The sequence below is a fragment of the Festucalex cinctus genome, chromosome 10, assembly GCF_051991245.1.
Source record: "Festucalex cinctus isolate MCC-2025b chromosome 10, RoL_Fcin_1.0, whole genome shotgun sequence".
Taxonomy (NCBI): domain Eukaryota; kingdom Metazoa; phylum Chordata; class Actinopteri; order Syngnathiformes; family Syngnathidae; genus Festucalex; species Festucalex cinctus.
In genome coordinates, this window is record NC_135420.1 from 16,573,447 (window position 1) to 16,592,397 (window position 18,951).

The 18,951-nt window shown below is 39.7% G+C and overlaps 1 protein-coding gene across 1 annotated transcript in view; it reads right to left on the reverse strand.

Annotated features, from left to right (window-relative positions):
- fbn3 (fibrillin 3) overlaps positions 1–18,951 on the reverse strand; it is a 71,679-nt gene that overhangs the window by 18,877 nt on the left and 33,851 nt on the right. Inside the window, exons 8-30 of the mRNA XM_077534658.1 lie at positions 16,383–16,508; positions 11,094–11,246; positions 10,574–10,825; positions 9,825–9,968; positions 9,545–9,664; positions 9,349–9,474; positions 9,030–9,152; positions 7,723–7,998; positions 7,592–7,645; positions 7,379–7,504; positions 7,070–7,195; positions 6,806–6,925; positions 4,792–4,929; positions 4,652–4,702; positions 4,448–4,573; positions 4,137–4,361; positions 3,716–3,841; positions 3,507–3,635; positions 3,273–3,398; positions 1,014–1,139; positions 813–935; positions 607–732; positions 369–494 (exon numbers count right to left, since the gene is read on the reverse strand). Of these exons, the coding sequence (XP_077390784.1) occupies positions 369–494; positions 607–732; positions 813–935; positions 1,014–1,139; positions 3,273–3,398; positions 3,507–3,635; positions 3,716–3,841; positions 4,137–4,361; positions 4,448–4,573; positions 4,652–4,702; positions 4,792–4,929; positions 6,806–6,925; positions 7,070–7,195; positions 7,379–7,504; positions 7,592–7,645; positions 7,723–7,998; positions 9,030–9,152; positions 9,349–9,474; positions 9,545–9,664; positions 9,825–9,968; positions 10,574–10,825; positions 11,094–11,246; positions 16,383–16,508 (3,168 nt within the window). The remainder of the gene's footprint in view (positions 1–368; positions 495–606; positions 733–812; positions 936–1,013; positions 1,140–3,272; positions 3,399–3,506; positions 3,636–3,715; positions 3,842–4,136; positions 4,362–4,447; positions 4,574–4,651; positions 4,703–4,791; positions 4,930–6,805; positions 6,926–7,069; positions 7,196–7,378; positions 7,505–7,591; positions 7,646–7,722; positions 7,999–9,029; positions 9,153–9,348; positions 9,475–9,544; positions 9,665–9,824; positions 9,969–10,573; positions 10,826–11,093; positions 11,247–16,382; positions 16,509–18,951) is intronic.

Sequence of the window (18,951 nt, forward strand, 5' to 3'; positions counted from 1 at the left end):
TATTTATACAAATTATTTAAAATACATTAGTATCTTACACATTGTCACTATTTCCAAATTTGGACAATTTCATATTTTTTTCACTATTCAATACTAATGAATAGTCAGTCCCCACATTGGTCTGTTGGTTTTTTTTTTATATTAATTATTGATCCACTAAAGTGTTGAAAATGCTCTCTTTGAAAATGCAATGTGAATGGTTCAACAAAGGTGCCGTTTTTGGAGGTTCCTGAAAAGTGGAGGCTTTGAGAGGATTCCACCTAACAGGAACATGAATTCCCTTTTTAAAAATCTTTAAGAATAATAATATATACTGGTTAACACTTGTTTTAGTTGCATGTATATCAACACATTTCACACATACGCACCTGTGCATCCAGTGGATCCCTTCTTGACAAAGTATCCAAGCTGACAGTGACAGATGAAGGATCCTTTGGTGTTCTCACAGTCGCCGTGGAGACAGATGTTTGGGTTCAAATCGCACTCGTTCACATCTGTGTGTGTATAAATGGACCCATAAAAAAACACGTGTGATTTTTGGCAGTGAAGAGATGACTAAAATAGAACCACAGCCTGAGAAAGATTTCAAATCTTTTTTCTTCTCACCGATGCAGGTCCTCATGTCCATAGAAGCCATAAAACCGTCATAGCACAGGCAGCGGTATTCCCCTGGAATGTTTGTACACTGGCCTCCGTCGCAGATGTCTGGCGTCTCCTCGCACTCGTCAATGTCTAGTTAAAACGGAAGATAGATTAGAATCATCAATTGCAGGCTAAACTCGTGAGGAAACAGCGTGACGAGGTTTGTTTACCTGAACACGTCCTGAGGTCAGGCATGAGCGCGTAACCTTCACTGCAGCTGCACTCATAGCTGCCCTCCGAGTTGGTGCAGTGGGTCTCACAGCCTCCATTCATGATGGTGCACTCATCAATATCTAAATAACAGGTTGTACAAAGGATGACATCATGCTCAGGGAATGTTAACTGAAGTGTGGACTAGTGTGTGGACTCACCAACGCAGCCCTGTCTGTCTGGTGTGGCTTGGTAGCCGGTGTCACATGAGCACTGGTAGGTTCCCGGCATGTTGACGCACTGGCCGTTCTTGCACAAGTTGTCGCTCAGCTGGCACTCATTCACATCTGTTTAGAAAAATTGAATGCATGAACGCATTTCTTTACTCTTCTTAACCAAAATAATGACTTCGTGACAAGTCTTTAACTCCTTCACTCCCAGCCATTTTCACAGCAGCAATGCTGTTTGCTCCCGGCTGTTTTACTGAATTATGACTGATTTTGCAAGGCCCACAGAATATTGTGTTCTATTGCTATAAAACAAGGAACCTACTAAAAGAAAGATTAAAATAGTTTCTTTCATCAGGAAAAAAAAAAGTATATTTCTATCTGTTTCCGTTTTGCAGCAATTATCATTAGAATATAGCTAAGTTTCGTCATTATTCAGAAATCTATTTAGAATTCTGAGCAATTGAGCTTTTTTTCAACATGGCCCTGGTTGAGCTCTTATACTCTGCCACCACTTGTTGGCCGTTTGTGTAATAACTACTATTTTTTTCAACCGTACTTTGCAGTTGAGAGGCTTCATCAAAGACTTCTGTATGCTCTATTATAAAAAAAACAAAAAAAAACAAAAAAAAGTATACGTATTTGGGACACTTAAAACATTTAAAATAGAACATATTTATACGTTTTAAGGAGCAAATTAGTTAAATAAGATTTTTTGAAGTGGCAAAACGGCAACAATCTGTTATTCTAAACGTGGTTTTTAACCTGAGGTTGATCGAACCCCAGAGGCAGGGAATTTGGTGTGCTCAGTGGTCAACTTGTGGCTGTTATGATGGTAGATCAAGTGATTTCTTTATTATTGTAATCCCTTCAAACTACGAGCAATATCGAGAAAAAAAAAAGAAAAGAAAAAAAGTTAAACATACACTCTGGTATTCCACAGGGTTCAATTCTAGGGCCACTGCTATTTTCATTGTATGTGCTGCCACGTCAGTTTAATCTGCCCAGGGCCTTCAGAATCTATAGTGCCGTCTGATTTAACTTTAAATACACTGGACAAAAATATTAACGCAACACTTTGTTTTTGCTTACATATTTCATGAGCTGTGCTCAAAGATTTCAAACATACACAAAAGGCTTTTCCCTCAAATATTGTTCTCAAATCTGTCGAAATTTGTTTTAGTGTACATTTCTCTTTTGTCAAGATAATCCATCCCACCTGGCAGGTGTGGCATATTAAGATTCTGATAAGACAGTCTGATTATTGCATGGGTGTGCCGAAATCTGCCCACAATAAAAGGCCACTCTGAAATGTGCAGTTTAGCGAAATTGTGGGGAGCCAGTTAGTATCTGGTGCGACCCTCATTTGCAACACATGCAGATGTATGTTAGCAAAGGGACTGTTTCTTTAACCAATCAGATTTCAAGTTCGCCCTCACAAATTCAGTGAGCTGGGCCTCCATGATGTCAACATTTTCCTATGCTCTGATTGGTTGATCAGAGCAAAAAATAAAAAATAAATAAAATAAAGTCAACTTTGACGACCAAAACACAAGTTGTGTGTTGTTATGTGTTTTTCCATAGATTGATGGTTTCTGTAACTGCGTTGTGATTAGTGGTGTCCAGGTGCCAAATGCACGGACTGCCAGAGAACATTTTGGGCTGTTAATGCTGCACAATCTTATGAGATCCAATACAGAAACAATATCTGTACGATGCACATACAATCTGTAACCATAATATCAGAAAGCTATGACAATATATTTTAAATGCTCACCAGTTCCGCGCAATGGCATGTTGTGAGTTAAACAAAGTACAACTGGATGAAAATGTTTTTTTTATGTTGTTTTGTCATTCTACCATTGGAATCTACAACTGACATTGCAAACATCGTCAATCAAAATTGAGCTTTACTACCTCAGTCAAGGTCAGCCGTGTTGTCAGTGTTTATTTTTGGATGCTTACCGCAAATACTTTGCAACCGAATTCCGCAAAGAGGCCAAGAGAGAACATTGTAAAATGTTGCCGTAAATCCAGGATCTTTTGTGACATTGTCCTTAAAGTCCCTCTAAGTGAGGGTCGAGCCTCCTGTTAAACAAAGATATTCATTTTGCTACGGCTCTTGTATTGGACATCATTAAATTGGGTTGTTATAACTATAAAGAGGGTGCTATAAGGGTACGGGGCCAACATATGCAAAAATATTCTTCATTTGCAGTATTGATCTTAAAGCCCTCCAAAGTGATGTCGTACCTTCGCAAGCCGATCCATCCGAACTGAGCGAGTGTCCGGGGGGACATTCACATTCATAACTGCCTTCAGTGTTGAGACAGGTCCCACCGCGACACAGCAGGGGGTTTAGCTCACACTCGTCGATATCTGCCAGCCGTCAGGAAGACAAGAGGGGAGGAGAAAAAAATAAATTAAAATGTCTGTTTTTTTAACAAAAGAAAGCAAGAGACCATAGTGATTATGTGTGTGACTTACCCATGCAATTCTTCATCATCATGAAGCCGCTCTCGTAACCGTCAAAGCATTCACACTCAAAGCTGCCAGGAGTGTTGACACATGTACCATGACCACACAGGTCCGGGGAGATGCGGCATTCGTCGATGTCTAATTTACAAACAGAATCAAACGTAGTTGAATAACTTGTATCTTTCCGATAATACGTTCATTCTTTCGTCTTCGTGCACCTGTGCAGTTTCTCTCCTCGGCCGTCAGAGCAAAGCCGCTGTTGCAGCGACACTTGAAACTTCCGATGGTATTCCGGCAAGTTCCATGAGTACACAGACCATTGAAGACCTTGCACTCATTCACATCTGTGGAAAACATGCATACACAAATTCTTGCATTTTGTTTGTAATAAAACAAGGAACAAGCACAGCTAAAAAAAAATGCTAACGTAATAAAACACAACCACCAGTCACCAGGTTGACTAGCAATTATAGGCCATTTGTTATAAATAGTTCCTGGTGATAATTTATTGTATTTGATTGTCAATTAAACTGTAGTGTCCATGGTTTTTAATTTTGATAATCTGGGCACCCTTGTAATGGTGTCCCATAAAGTGAACAAGCCTTCAGTGACTATAACTAACAGTTGTTCTAAATCTACCTTTGTAGAAGGGCCTGCCAGTCAGGATGTCCCTGTTAGCAAAACCAGGTCCTCTTGGACAGATGGCCCTGTACTCAGGTGAGCTGGGTTTGGGACACTCTTCACAGTCCACACCCCAGGCGGCGCCCACAGAGCAGCAACACATGTCCACTCGGTACCGGCCAGGCAGAGGCTCACCACATTCATCCTCGTGCCATTTCATGTAGCACTGCTCGCTGCGCATATCTTACAAAAGAGAAATGTGGTCATTAGGTTAGGATTTTTGTTTTAGTGCTTGGCTCTCATGTCTCATCCCATGTGTATCCTCTTACCCACACATGTGCGCCCAGTACTGTCCAATGTGAGTCCCTCGGCACACTCGCAGCGGAAGGAGCCCTGCGTGTTCACACAACGACCATTGGTGCACACTCCAGGGAACACCTCACACTCGTTAATGTCTATAGGGAACAATATTGAAGTCTGTTTTAGGGTATGTAGGTCAATTAATGATTGAATGAGTGGTCCGTTGTTCTTACCTTCACAGACAAGGCCCTTCATGCGTGCGAATCCACGTGAACAGGCGGTGTCTAATAAAAGTACAAATCATACAGTTTTTGTCCTCTAATCATTATTTTGAGTTTCTAAAATATCTCGCACAATGAATGTATTCACTGACCAATCTCGCAGGGTTCACAGGGGCTTCCCCAGGCTGCTCCCAAAGTAGAGCAGCACTCAGACTTGAGTGTGGCCCCGTTGATGTTCACCTCACAGCGGTTGTCCTGTATGGTCAGCCAACAAGTGCTCTTCATGCTATCTGTGGGGGCAAAGCAGAACACCTGAAGAGCGAGTAGGGCTACCCGCAAATTTCAACAGAACTTGGTGGACCTATGTTTGACATTCAACAGCATTATACCTCTTGTACCTCAGCAGCAAACACAGTACATAAAACTATGTATTTGAGAAGTATACAGACAGCCAGACAGACAAATACCGTAGACAGCTACTTTAGCTAGATAGAGCTAGCTAGCTAACGATTGACAATTCCGAACATCCATGCATTTCTGCTATTCCCGCAATGCAACACAATGAAAATCCTTCCTTGACATGGTGAAAACAAAGGGTGTATATTGTATTGCTTTTGCCTGTGACACTGAAACAGGCAGGCAGATTGTTATAGTACTCAAACATTTCATCATATTTTGAAATGAAAACAATCTTCACAAATCAAATACGCCTAACAACTATCCAATGTCCAATACTTTTCAATGAGCGGAGAGCTTCCTTTCCCTGGTTGGCTGCCATTTTTTACTTGTGATGTCAGCTCGATCGCTAGCTAGCTAGCTAGATAGATAGATAGATAGATAGATAGATAGATAGATAGATAGATAGATAGATAGATAGATAGATAGATAGATAGATAGATAGATAGATAGATAGACAGACAGACAGACAGACAGACAGACAGACAGACAGACAGACAGACAGACAGAGAGAGATAGAGAGAGAGAGAGAGAGAGAGAGAGAGAGAGAGAGAGATAGATAGATAGATAGATAGATAGAGAGAGAGAGAGAGAGAGAGAGAGAGAGAGAGAGGTAGGTAGATAGATAGATAGATAGATAGATAGATAGATAGATAGATAGATAGATAGATAGATAGATAGATAGATAGATAGATAGATAGATAGATAGATAGATAGATAGATAGATAGATAGATAGATAGATAGATAGATAGATAGATACTTTCTTTCTTTATTGCATTACTACTGCAGTGACTTACTTAGTTGCACTTTTTCCCACAAGACCACCCTAACAGCAAACCACAATTTACTTTCCACTTCATCTTTCCGGATGAGTGATGATCCCTCAAATTAAAAGCAGATATGAACCAAAGGCAGCAGCATTTATAGCTCTCTGATAGTGGCTGCTCATGCAAATCTTAGCATTTATTCGATGACTAATTATACCTTCTGCTTCCAGCAACAGCAAGCAATTTTCCAAAAGTATCAAACCTCCAAACAAGCTAAGACTATTAATAGCAGAGAAAATGTAGTACATGTCAACTTGTAGGTTTGGCTGACTGCATAATGTAACACAGTGTGCAGCTGGTACACTGTGGCCTTGCATGCAAATATATAGTCAATAAATCACCTAAAATCAACACTGATGTCCCCTATAGGGCTAATTAATAGATTGCCAGGTAACGGTACTTTTTCCAGGAACAAAAAATGTACTGATATATTCCCAAGCAGTTAAAGCCAAGGAAAATATTAGTAGTATAATAATACTATTAGTAGTATAATAGTACACTTTAGATCAGTTTGTCATTAACCCGGGATCAGCATTTTCCTTTTGTTGCTAAATTATGACCTACTTTTCAAAATGTTAACATCCATCCATTTTCTTAACCGCTTATTCAACAAGTTAAAAGGGCTTTGTAACCTATTATTTACTGTTTGTTTGTTTTTATTCATTAATCTCATTCATAATTATAATAATGGTAATAATAACAATAATAATAAATAATATAATTAAAAATGGGAATTATTTTTTTATTACTATCAGAAATATCTCTTATTTATATATGCATTTGACCTTTTTTGGGGGCCCAGTTGTCCATCTTAAAAATAAAATATGACATTTGAGCATAAAACTTTGTTTTGTAAGACCCCTTGGTGGTGGAACGACTTACCCACGCAGATGGTGTTTGTAGAGTCCAGCTTGCTCCCATGGGTGCACTCACAATTGAAAGACCCAATCACGTTTCGACAGACCCCATTGACGCACGGACTGGACTCGCATTCATTGATATCTGGAACACACAACAAAGAAGCACACCTGAGGTCAGGATGCAGATCGACATATTTACAGTGAAAAGTAGGTCACCTCGTTATGGCTTTTATCAAAAACAGATGGAATTGAGGATGCGTGTGTGTGTGTGTGTGTGCATATTCACCTTCACATGTCTCAGACTCTGGCTTGAAGACAAAACCTTTTGGGCAGGAACATGTATACGAGCCAGGAGTGTTTCTGCACAGGCCATTGTCACAAAGCTGGCGGTTGACCAGACACTCATTGATGTCTGAAAAAGAGAGTTAAGATACTGTATGCTGCACTACAATGTCATTTGAAGATGAATGTGGCAAATGAGCAAAACATTAAGATTTATATTTAGTCTGAAAATATACACGCCCCAACACAGTTGGTGGTCTAAAAAGTCGCACTTTGACGTGTTATGACACATAAATAAATAAAATAGACTCACCAACGCAATTTTTGCCGCTGGTGTCTGACTCATAGCCGATGTTACAGATGCAGCGGTAACTTCCTCTCAGATTCTCACAAATGCCGTTCTGACAAATGTCCGGGTCAAGAGCGCACTCGTTGATATCTGGGATTAAGTTGATAAGAATTGTTTTACGGTTACTGCAGCAGCAAAGTGTTTCTTAGCATGACCTTAGATGACCGTCATACTGACCTCTACCATCAGCTGTGATGCCGATACCACTACTGCACACAGCCTGGAACTCAGCTGGAAGAGCACATACAGTTGAAATTGACACACTTTTTCAGCAATGGAGAAAATGAGAAACCCATTTGGGGTTCTACCTGAGTTCCGAGAGGGACATGGGTGGCAGGGTTCGCCAAATCCATGTTCTGCATTGGCACAACAGCACTCCGATTTAGTCACCGCTCCGGGGAAGGGCCGTGAGCACGTGCCCATCTTTATGGCGCCGTAACAGGTGGTCCTCATGTGCGTGTCCACGCACACTCTCCCGTCCACATCAATCGCCAGGCCCGGTGGGCACTCACAGCGGAAGGAGCCCTCCGAGTTGATGCAGCGGCCGTTCATGCAAATTCCAGGGGTCAGGCACTCGTCGATGTCTGTTGGAGAGACGGAACGTCAAGTACAATTTTCAGGTTCTACTGTATGCTTCTAAATGGCCAATTAAATCGCATTGGCATCGGAACTGTTTCTTTAACCAATCAGATTTTGCCTCAATAATATCAGCATTTTTTCCATTCTCTGATTGCACAATTTTTAGTTTTTGACTATTTAGTCATCCCAGTTTTGGTGCATGCACTAAAGTTGAAAATGTTCTGTACCAAACTCATCCGTATACCCGTAGAACTAAGCCACTCTGTCCTGGAATCGTTACACAACTTTAGAGTCACCCTGCACATGTCAGAACTTCTTTGTGCTCATTTATTTAAAGTGACTGTTGTTCAATAAACCACCCTGGGAACAAAGGAATTTCCAAGTAATCTTGGTAAAGAAGGTGAGCGGCATCATAGAAGAGAAATAACAACAACAAGGTAAGAAAATGGTTGGCTCCTCTTCCAAACTGTAACATCTCCTGCTTCACCATTAAGAGGCTTCATTAAAAGTTAATTTATTAATTTCATTAATTATTTATTTCACATTCTTTTCTGTATGTTAAACTATTATTATCTTCCATAATTTTACGTTAACATATTTGATTGTCTGGAACAGATTAATTTCATTTAAATTATTTCCAATGGGAAATATTGCTTCAGTTTTCCTACAGTTACATTATAGTCAGACTTATTGGAATGGATCAATTACAAAAGCTGACCTTCCACTGTATATGCATATATAAATTTATTAATCAGCATCCCTGTTGAATATCATGGTTTTTTTTTCCCCATTTTATTAGATTCATATTATTATTAACCCTGAACTGCTCCAGATGATGTACATAAAAAAAAGAAAGAAAATGAAAATAAAAAAAAAATCCTGCATTTTTGTCCTATATATCAAGACGTACCTAATGTTTTGGCTGATCAATGTATCTGACAGTTTACATTTAACTCTGAAGTGAATATATCATTCTCAGTCTCATCATTTATTTCAGGACTCAACATTTCTTGATCTCAAAAATACATTAACATACCAGTGCAGTAACGTCCATTTGGTGCTAAAGCAAAGCCAGGCTTGCAGATACACTTAAAGCTGCCGTCCTCATTGATGCACATGCCATTCAGACACATGTTGGTGGTGGCACATTCGTCGTGATCTGAAGTGGTAGGAGACCACAAAGCAGGTTAAGAAGACAAAGAATCGGCCTTTAATATTTTTCTTAAGGAAAATTTGAATTTGGACATGTCTAGTAAACATATTTAATCGGGTTGAAATATCCACATACATACAGTACATACCCTATTTCACATATATATTCAGATTTAAGTTGATGGTTGTTTTTGCCTCCTTACCAATGCAGTTCTTGCCATCAGGTGTGAGTTCAAAACCAGCATTGCAGATGCACTGGAAGCTTCCCTCAGTGTTGACACAGCGACCATTGCGACACATCACCCCATTGACAATACACTCGTCAATATCTACGCAGACAAAATGAAATCATCAACATGTATTTAAAGTAGAATTAAGAATTTTTTTTTTCTGACATACCAATACAAGCTTGCTTGGTGGGTGTTCCCTGGTAACCATCATGACACTTGCAGTGATACGACCCCGGTGTGTTGACACAGTCACCATTGATGCATGGATTACTCACACATTCATCAACATCTACAATGAAAAGATAAAGCAAGCTAAGTAAAAGTATATAAATCATGTATGGTCCGTTACAGGAACTGACAGAAGGTGGCAGTACAATGCCGTGGTGGGAACACTATGCATGGTGGGGAGGAGAGGGGGATAAATGATGGCATGTGGGCATGTTACTTACCAATGCATTCCCCTCGTACATCCTGCTTGTAGCCCATGTTGCACTCGCAGCGATAACTTGTGGGTGTGGGAATGCAGCGTCCATTCAGACACAGATTGGTGAAGTGCTTGCAGATGTCAATGGTGTCGTTCACAGTGACGGTGCCTGCCCAGACACGAAACAGAATCAGAAAAATACAGCAAAAATTGATCATTAAGAGCTGAGAAGTACAAGGGCCATTCCAGAATCAGAGGCCATTTTTCTGTCCCTTATCATATTTTTGATCATCAATACATAAAATACAGAAATATGCACTTATTCTTAAGTTATCTCAACACACATGACCCTATTACTAAAATCTTTTTTAGTCATTGAAAAAGAGTGAGCTACATGACTCATCAGAAATGACATCATCATAATTGCTCTGACCATGGGAAGATCTAAAGTAATTTCTTATTTCATCATGTTTATATTTTTCCAATGTTTTTAACTTTAATGGAGCGTGTCGCTCAAACTAATGCCACTCTGTTACTAATATATCAGAAAAAAAACATTACTGCATGTAACAAAGTAGCTAACACAGCTAGTGAACTTTAGCGCTAAATTGCTAGCTGGTGACTTCCAACCTTGTTACTGTAATTGGAGAAATTAGCATACAGATAAAGATGTAATTTCTTAATTTGTGAAAAGGTTTTAAGCGATATTTTTCAAAAAATACATTTTTAAGGTGCCTGAGTACCTGAAACATAGCAAAAACCAGTCCAACTCACCTATTTGGTGATGGGTCATCAGACCCCCTCCGTTCCCTCCAAAGCTTCCTCCGTTCCCTCCGAAACTCCCACCGTTGCCTCCGAAGCTTCCGCCATTGCCTCCGAAAGCGCCTCCATTGCCTCCATTTCCGTTAGGAAGACTGGGAAACTTGGGCCCGTAGCCATTGTTGTGTGGGAAGTATCCGTTGGGGTAGCCGTTGGGGAGGCCGTGTCCCTGAGGAACACCGACGATACATAAACGACGGAACTCGTCTAGGAGATAAAGAAGGGAGAAGGTAAATAAGGGAGAGTCACAAACAGTTTAGAATCTTTTTCTTATTTTAAATTATTGTAATTGTATCAGCTTATACACAGCAATACAGCAAAAGATGAAACTCTCAGAAAAAAATATATTATTGTTATATTTTTACTGAAGAATTAAGAGCCATCAGCCTAAATTTATGAACGTGCATAAGTAGAATATAAAAAATGTCAAGTGTTTGTAATGTATGTTGATGTTAAAATGTGTGTTTGCACTCACCAGACCCCCTCACAGGACACATCTCGGGAATCTGTCCCAAAGCCCAACAGCGACCGGTGTCACAGCAACACTGCATCTTGGTATACTGGCCAGTCAGCTCGGCAGCACATCTACCGTTAGCCAGTGCGGAGAAACACGTGCCCACACGCTGGTCTGCAAAAGCATTTGTGATAGACAGTTTAATGTCATTATATGTGGAGTATACTTGGATAGCGTGAATAAAACAAAACACTTTTTTTAAATAGAAGTTATCCATCATTTTTTTCTTTTTTTTCCCCATTATAATCCTAACCTTATGATTGCTATTGATGCGATGTATTTTTTTTTGTTTGTTTTTGTTTTGTTTTGTATCAAAGCAACTGTTGTTTCATTAAACATTTGCAGCGTCTGGGCACATATTTGCATGATCACTTGTTGCTAGGCAGAATTGAAAGGGCTCAATAAAAACTGCTGAAAAAAAAGCCAGTCATTACCACTAAGGAAGTTATAAAAGCATTATTTTAAAAGGACTATAACACAAAATTATTAAAGCAACTATCAATACAAAACAAATGCCTCTACAATGTGGAAAGATATATAATAATTCATCAAGCATTTATCTTATGCATACACATAACTCCTACATATTTGAGCTGCAAAGATACATCTGCTTAAAAAGCATTCTGTGAATGGAATATGTTTCACTGGTTATCACGGGGCTTTTCCATGTCGCAACGACAAGGCGCTCTAAACTGGCCATACCAACCAAAGCCTCAGTCCACACAATGGATCTAAGATCGAACTTTAAAAAAAAAAAAAATCCCCTTCTCACTCTTGTTGCTTTATCTGCATGAGCTGCACACACTCATAGCAGACAACAAGGCACTCTAAAGCTGCCATGCTATTCAAACGTGTATTTAGAAGCAAATTTCTAAAGACCCTTTAGAGGATTTTTAAACATGATATAAATGTTCAGATTTTCTCAGTATGAAGCAATGCAAGTAATGCAATGTTTACAGCTGTTGACTGTAGAGTACACCAAATTACTTAATGACCCCACTCTCTGCTGATTATGATTACAGGTGTACAAGAGTATGTCTGGAGTGTACAAAAAAAGGCGTTAGCAGGTGTGGCCAGAGATTCAACAGACTGCACATTTCAATTATAAAGGCCACTGTGTTGTTAAACCTCAGCTAATAAAACATTTCTTCCAGCCGTGCCACTGTATGACACATGAAAAGTTTCCAGGTAATAGCTGCTCTGAAAAACAGCAGCACGAAGAGAAACAGACGCCCCTGCGCCCACCATGGTGGGTGGGGAGGAAGTTCTTTATGAGTTGGCATTAGTGAAAGGTTTCCTGGGGTCTCGACTAACTGCCAGCATCTTAGGGGCCTTGAAAAAAAAGGAGAGGGCTCTTATTTGTAACAGTTTGACAGGTTGAGGTCAATGGGTCAATGGTTCAAAGTGTAAGTGACGAGAGTGGGAAGGGGAATGTGGGTATTTCCTGGAATTCTTGCTATTAGGAAGAAAGCAGCATTCATACTGTACAGTACGTGTGTCTGTCCACTAAAGAAGAAGAAAAAGTTCAGCGTTATTGAAAGAAGGGGGAGGAGTGCATGTTCGGAGGCCCACATGTCGATTATCTCACTAATGAGCCAGCAGTCTGGAATTAATCAGTTCCATGTGGAGCAATTCTTGCCAATTAGATCCGAACATTAGTGGGGCTCTGCAGCATGTGGGAATATTTGAATTCCACGAACACACTCGGGCATTTGACACAGAGACGCATTCCCATTGCTTTCATAATGTCACAAAGTCGACACGTGTGAGTTAAAACCTGCGAACATCCCACAGGACGGAGCGGTGCGAGCCGGAGGACGTCGGCGGGATTTGCTGATGAGGATGACGAAGGCTTTTAATTGGAAGCAGACGGCGCTTTGCGTTGCGCCACGACGCCAGCATATGCTTTCATTTGACGAGAGGTGTTTATAGAGCCTAACTGAGTGGACGGATCTTTTTTCCCCGGCTTCCACCATGTGACAGGGCATTAGGCTCTGATTACTGTCACGCCCTCGCGACAGCCCCCTCAGGCCTCCTCTATCACGGCATCCATGCGAGACATCAGCGTGGACCGAGTCACCTTGCCTCATGACTGCAGCCGCCATAAATTCTTAAAGGGATCGTTCGGCTTTTTTAACATGAATCTCAATTTGATCCTCACCTCCCGTGTGTGCGATCAGCACTGACTTACCCCTGACAGCGTTCGGTTGCCGAAAAGGCAAACAACTTCAGGCGGAAGTATCAGCTAGCTGGCTGCAGTGCGTCGGTTAGCGTTCTACAGGGCGCCGCGCAGTGATACGAACAAACAGAAAAGTAGTGGCTGGCGGTAATGGCGTCTGATTTTATTCAGAAAAGCGTATTGTGATGGAAATGTATCACGCTTTTGAAAACAAATAGTTTTTAGAAGAAAAACGCTTTATTTCCGAGACCCCAGCCAGCTTGCTGGACTATTTTCCTCTCGTCCAACGCCGAACCAGAACGCGTATCACAGAACGCTGTCGGGGGTAAGTCAGTGCTGATCGCACACACGGGAGGTGAGGATCAAATTGAGATTCATGTTAAAAAAGCCGAACGATCCCTTTAACTTGGCCTTTTTATGTGGGGAAGGGTGGTTGGGAAAAATAAAGAATTCTTTTGCCATCTGATTTTTTACTTTACGTGTATATTGCTTATGTCACAGAGACGGCGCTGCTGCCCGTCCCAAACTCTCACAACTGAAATGAAAATTGGTCTTAATAGCAGAAGAAACATATTTTCTTTTCATGATTTCATAGATCACCACCACTACTCCATATTAAACTTGACCAAGTGCAATTTCTGGAGAAATTGCGTGGGAATGCTGAAATCTGAATGCTAATAGCTGAATGCTAAGATTTGAATGCATGTGGAATGCTTATGAAATAAATTGAGAATCGTATGAGGAGCCGCTCAGAATTGTTCACGCCATGTTTTTCTCCGTTCAAGCAGGCGTTGAACTCAGCCCAATTTGGAGGTGGGACCTGAGATTACAGGCCCGCAATATTCCAAGACGATATCAATGCGATACGTTGGCGGGACTGGCTTCCTTTATCTGTCTCCTCCACATCTTGTCTGCTCCAATTTGGAAGCAGGACAAAGACAGAGGGAGGATGTAAGGGGGTTGTGTCTGGCGCACATTTAAATTGTTTTTGCTTTCTTTTTTTCCTAAATTCCCTTCAGACAGATGGAGATGTGCTGGTCATCTTTTAAAAGAAGCCAGGTTAAATGGACCTCAAACGATAAATGTAAAATATGAAACCATATCATGAAGATGTATCATATTTGGATTTGGAGTTTGGAAAAGATGCAGGTTCAAGTCAAGGTCGGGCGACTCACTCGTCACCAACTCAAGCGGACATCTCTTAGGTGTTTTTCATGGCCCTATGCTTCCAATTAGAGGGAATATTCAATACTTGACTGTTGAACTGAGGTGGAGAAGGCTCGCTGTTGTTTAAGTCATGCCAATGATGTGATGCACAGATCACATTTTAAAAGTTTGGTGTGGGGAGGAAAAAAATGTGGATGAGCCTGGCAGATGGCATGAGTTATTGTTCAACTATAGCAGGGGTCAGCAAACTTTTCTGTCAAAAGAGCCATTTTAGGCCAAATAAATGTCCAAAAATTGGTCTGGAGATGCAAAACATTTGACCATTGTGATGAACGAAACTGTCTGTTAATTAGTGTGTACTGAGGGGCCAAAAGCTAATTACGGCTGCACCGTAACTGAAAAATATGCAGCATCCAATACTTTCAGATTCATTTTCTTCTACCTTTCAACTTCCGATTTTGGATTTATTTTTTTTTGTATTGATAATTTTTTTCAGACTTCATTTTCATACATTTTGAGACTTTTCTGGCTTTCTGTCAAATTTCTCACATTTTTGTCAGTTTTACGGTCATTTTCTGCCTCTTGTTTCTTTTTTGTACATTTTATGGCTATTTTTGACATTATTTTCTGCCTTTTTTTTAATGTAAATCTTCTGACATTTTTTTGGCAATTTTGTGAACATTTTATGGTAATTTGGGGGGATTTCTTATTTTGTTTTTGGACATTTTATGGTTACATTTTCTTTTTTGCCTTTTTTATTACTGTAAATTCTCTGATAATTTTGCCAATTTTGTGGACATTTAGTGGTAATTTTCTGTTTTTCTGCTTCCGTTTTGTGCATTATATGGCCTTTTTGGATATTTTTAGATCATTTAAAAAAATAGTGTACCATTCATCTCTCTTTCTGACAACTTACATCCATCCATCCATCCATTTTCTTGACCGCTTATTCCTCACGGAGGGTGCTGGAGCCTATCTCAGCCGGCTCTGGGTAGTAGGCGGGGTACACCCTGGACTGGTTGCCAGCCAATCGCAGGGCACACAGAGACGAACAACCGTCCACACTCACAAGCACACCTGGGGACAATTCGGAGCGCCCAATTAACCTGCCATGCATGTCTTTGGAATGTGGGAGGAGACCGGAGTACCCGGAGAAGACCCACGCGGGCACGGTGAGAGCATGCAAACTCCACCCAGGAAGGACTCGAACCCGAGTCTTCAGAACTGGGAGGCGGACGTGCTAACCACTCGCCCACCATGCCACCTATTTCATTATTCATTTTTTAAAATCTAAATAGTTAATTTAAAGAATATTTTATGTGTATGTAAATATATTAAAAAAAAAAAAAAACAATAAGGGCGGCACGGTAGTCGAGTGGTTAGCACGTCCGCTTCCCAGTTCTGAGGTCTCCGGTTTGAGTCCAGGCTGAGATAGGTGCCAGCAGCCACCGCGACCCTTGTGAGGAATAAGCGGTCAAGAAAATGGATGGATGGATGGAAAAAAACAATAATAACAGTTTCAAACAATTTTTAGCGATCCACAGGAGAGAGACTAAAGAGCCACATGTGGCTCCAGAGCTATAGTGATGCTGGGAGCCAAAAATTGCAGTATGAAGTATTTTCCAGCCTGAACTTAATCATTTAGTTAACACCTGTTTGTGTTTGCTGTTATTGACTTTAACAATACATTAACACCTGGTAATGTTTCATGAGGCACATCAGTGAGGTATGCTGTGTATCCGTGTCTCACCACGTGTAAATTAATGCTGTGGATGCCGAAGAGTACACAAAAGTGTGTTTGTCTGCAGGCTAGCCTGACTCATCGCATGCCCGCTGGGATGTGCCAGCTAACGAACGAATGGGAAGAGCGTCGGTATGTTGTCCGGACATTTGGCGACACTCACCCACGCATCTGGAGCCATCTGTGCTGGAGATGTAACCTCGTGGGCAGGTGCACACGTAACTACCAGCCGTGTTGGTGCACTCGCCTCCGTCGCACACGCCGGGTAGGGTGCTGCATTCATCAACGTCTGAAACACATTTGTTTCATTAGCAAAGTAGATTTATAATTGCACAGGTGATCTTTAAAGGAGAAGTCTACCCAAAATCATTTTTCTTGACAATAATATGTTCTATGCATCCTCACTCATCTAAATATGGTATTCTGGTTAATATTGTGTTAGTGGAATATGAGTTAAGCAGCAAAATCCAGCCGTTTTTATCAAAATCAGAAGGCGGCCATTTTGCCACTTGCTGTCAAGTGAAAATGCCATCACAGTTGTTCAGGTCTTGGGTAACAACCAATTACAGCTCAGCGTCAGAAAACAGGTGAGCTGTGGTTGGTCGCCTCAGCCCTGAGCAACTGTGATGTCATTTTCAGTTGACAGTAAGCGGCAAAATGGCCACCCCCTCAGATGGATAAAAACAACTGGATTTTGCTCCATAACTCATATCCCACAAATTGTATATCAATTACAATGTCATGTTTAGACGAGTGAGGTCACATAAAACATTATTGTCTAGAAATGTTTAAGGTTGACTTCCCATTTAACTTCTGGTTTGTTGAATTTCTCGTGTTTTTATTTTTTTTATTTTTATTTTTGTAGTTTTTTTCCTCTTTCCGAAAACGTTCAAAAATTATTGGCAATTATGCAAAAGCTAACGATTTGGACTGTCAGTTATCTATATTGTGAATTCTAACGTAAACAGTATCCTGAGCTTGAGTAGCCAAATTTGGATCAAAGAAAAATGTTAAAAATATAGCTGTCCATTACAATAACAACAACAATTATTATTATTATTATTATTATTATTATTATTATATTTTTTATTATTATTATTATTATTATTATTATTAATATTTTTATTATTATTATTATTATTTACATTATTAGAACAACATAAAAGCTATTCAATTAAAATTTTAAATAATAAACTAACAAGCCACAAAACATTGGAAGGATAAAAACAGGGTAATAAAAATGATTAAATTGTTGTTGTCATTATTACTATTACTATTACTATTACTATTACTGTTAATATTAATACTATTAATATTAATATTAATATTAATATTAATATTAATATTAATATTAATATTAATATTAATATTAATATTAATATTAATATTAATATTAATATTAATATTAATATTAATATTATTTTGTCTCATTTGCTTACAGTTTTTTTAGGGGCGGGAATGGGTGTCATGTTTTTTTTTAATTATTATTGTGGGTGTAATAATGAATAAAAAGTAAATTTAAAAAAATATATTAAAATTGAATTTGTAATGCATATCTACAAAAAGTATTAATTTCTATGAACAGTACACATGGTGCAATGGTGGCAATGTAAATTAGAGTTGGTTGGTTTCGGGCTGATACCACAAGGTATCGGATCAGGAACATCAGGAACTAGAAATTAGGAATTAAAAGAATAGTAAATACGCAAAACGTTATACCACTTATATAAGCGGACTAGCTTTCATGACATGGAATGATGGTACCATATTGTGTGTCTCTCTTAAATTGAGATTACTTTTGAAGAAGTAATGAGATGAGTGCAGAAGGACAAGCCTACTCAATTCCTACCACATTTCCTCTAACATAAAACATTGTTAAACACAACCAAATAATCACTTTTTCCAGTCAACAATCAGTGGCATGATGTCATCCAAGCAATTATGTCTTTATTCTTCAGGAAGGATTAGAGCTACAAACACAAAACTCTTCCCATATACATCTGCTAATTCAATTAAAGTCCCATATAGTGAGAGAGAAAAACTCAATAAACCCCAAAAGAAACGGCAATGACCTCCGAGAGTACCAAAGCACAGTGCTGCTGAGGGGGCCCACCTATGTGTGGTATGCTTTATGACACCACATGAAATGACTCTCATTCACTCAGGGCTGGGCTTGAAGAGTTCTTGTTGCTTCATGCGGGGAAACCCAAACTCAAGTTGTACGCTGTATCAGATTTTTATGATGTGTGCCACTTATTTATATGCATGTGCAATTACTGCACCGCTGTGGGGCATAATTACAGTTTAAGTGTCCGCGTGGTTCATATGGCCTTGCAAAAGGTAAAGGGAAAACCTACAACGACACATGCCATAAATTTATGGCAAAAATTCCACTTGGTAGAAAATCTTTTGGAGAAAAAAACAAACAAAAAATAAAAGATGGACGTGACCACTTACTTCCTGGTGCGAGCTAACATGCTAATTAATGACTATTTACTGTAATCCACTCTACATGGGGAAAAGTGTGGAGGCAAACCTTGTAATGAAGTAATTAAGCCACTAAGGCACAAACTAGACTCCATAGTTCAAACCTGAATATGTAAGTAAGATATGTAAGCAAAAACCTTTTTAATTTAGAAATAATGCATCATTCATAAAGACTTCCACTGAAGTGGAACTGTGTAACATAATTAAACATGCCGTTCAGAAAGCAACAGCTGGTTGGCAGCCAA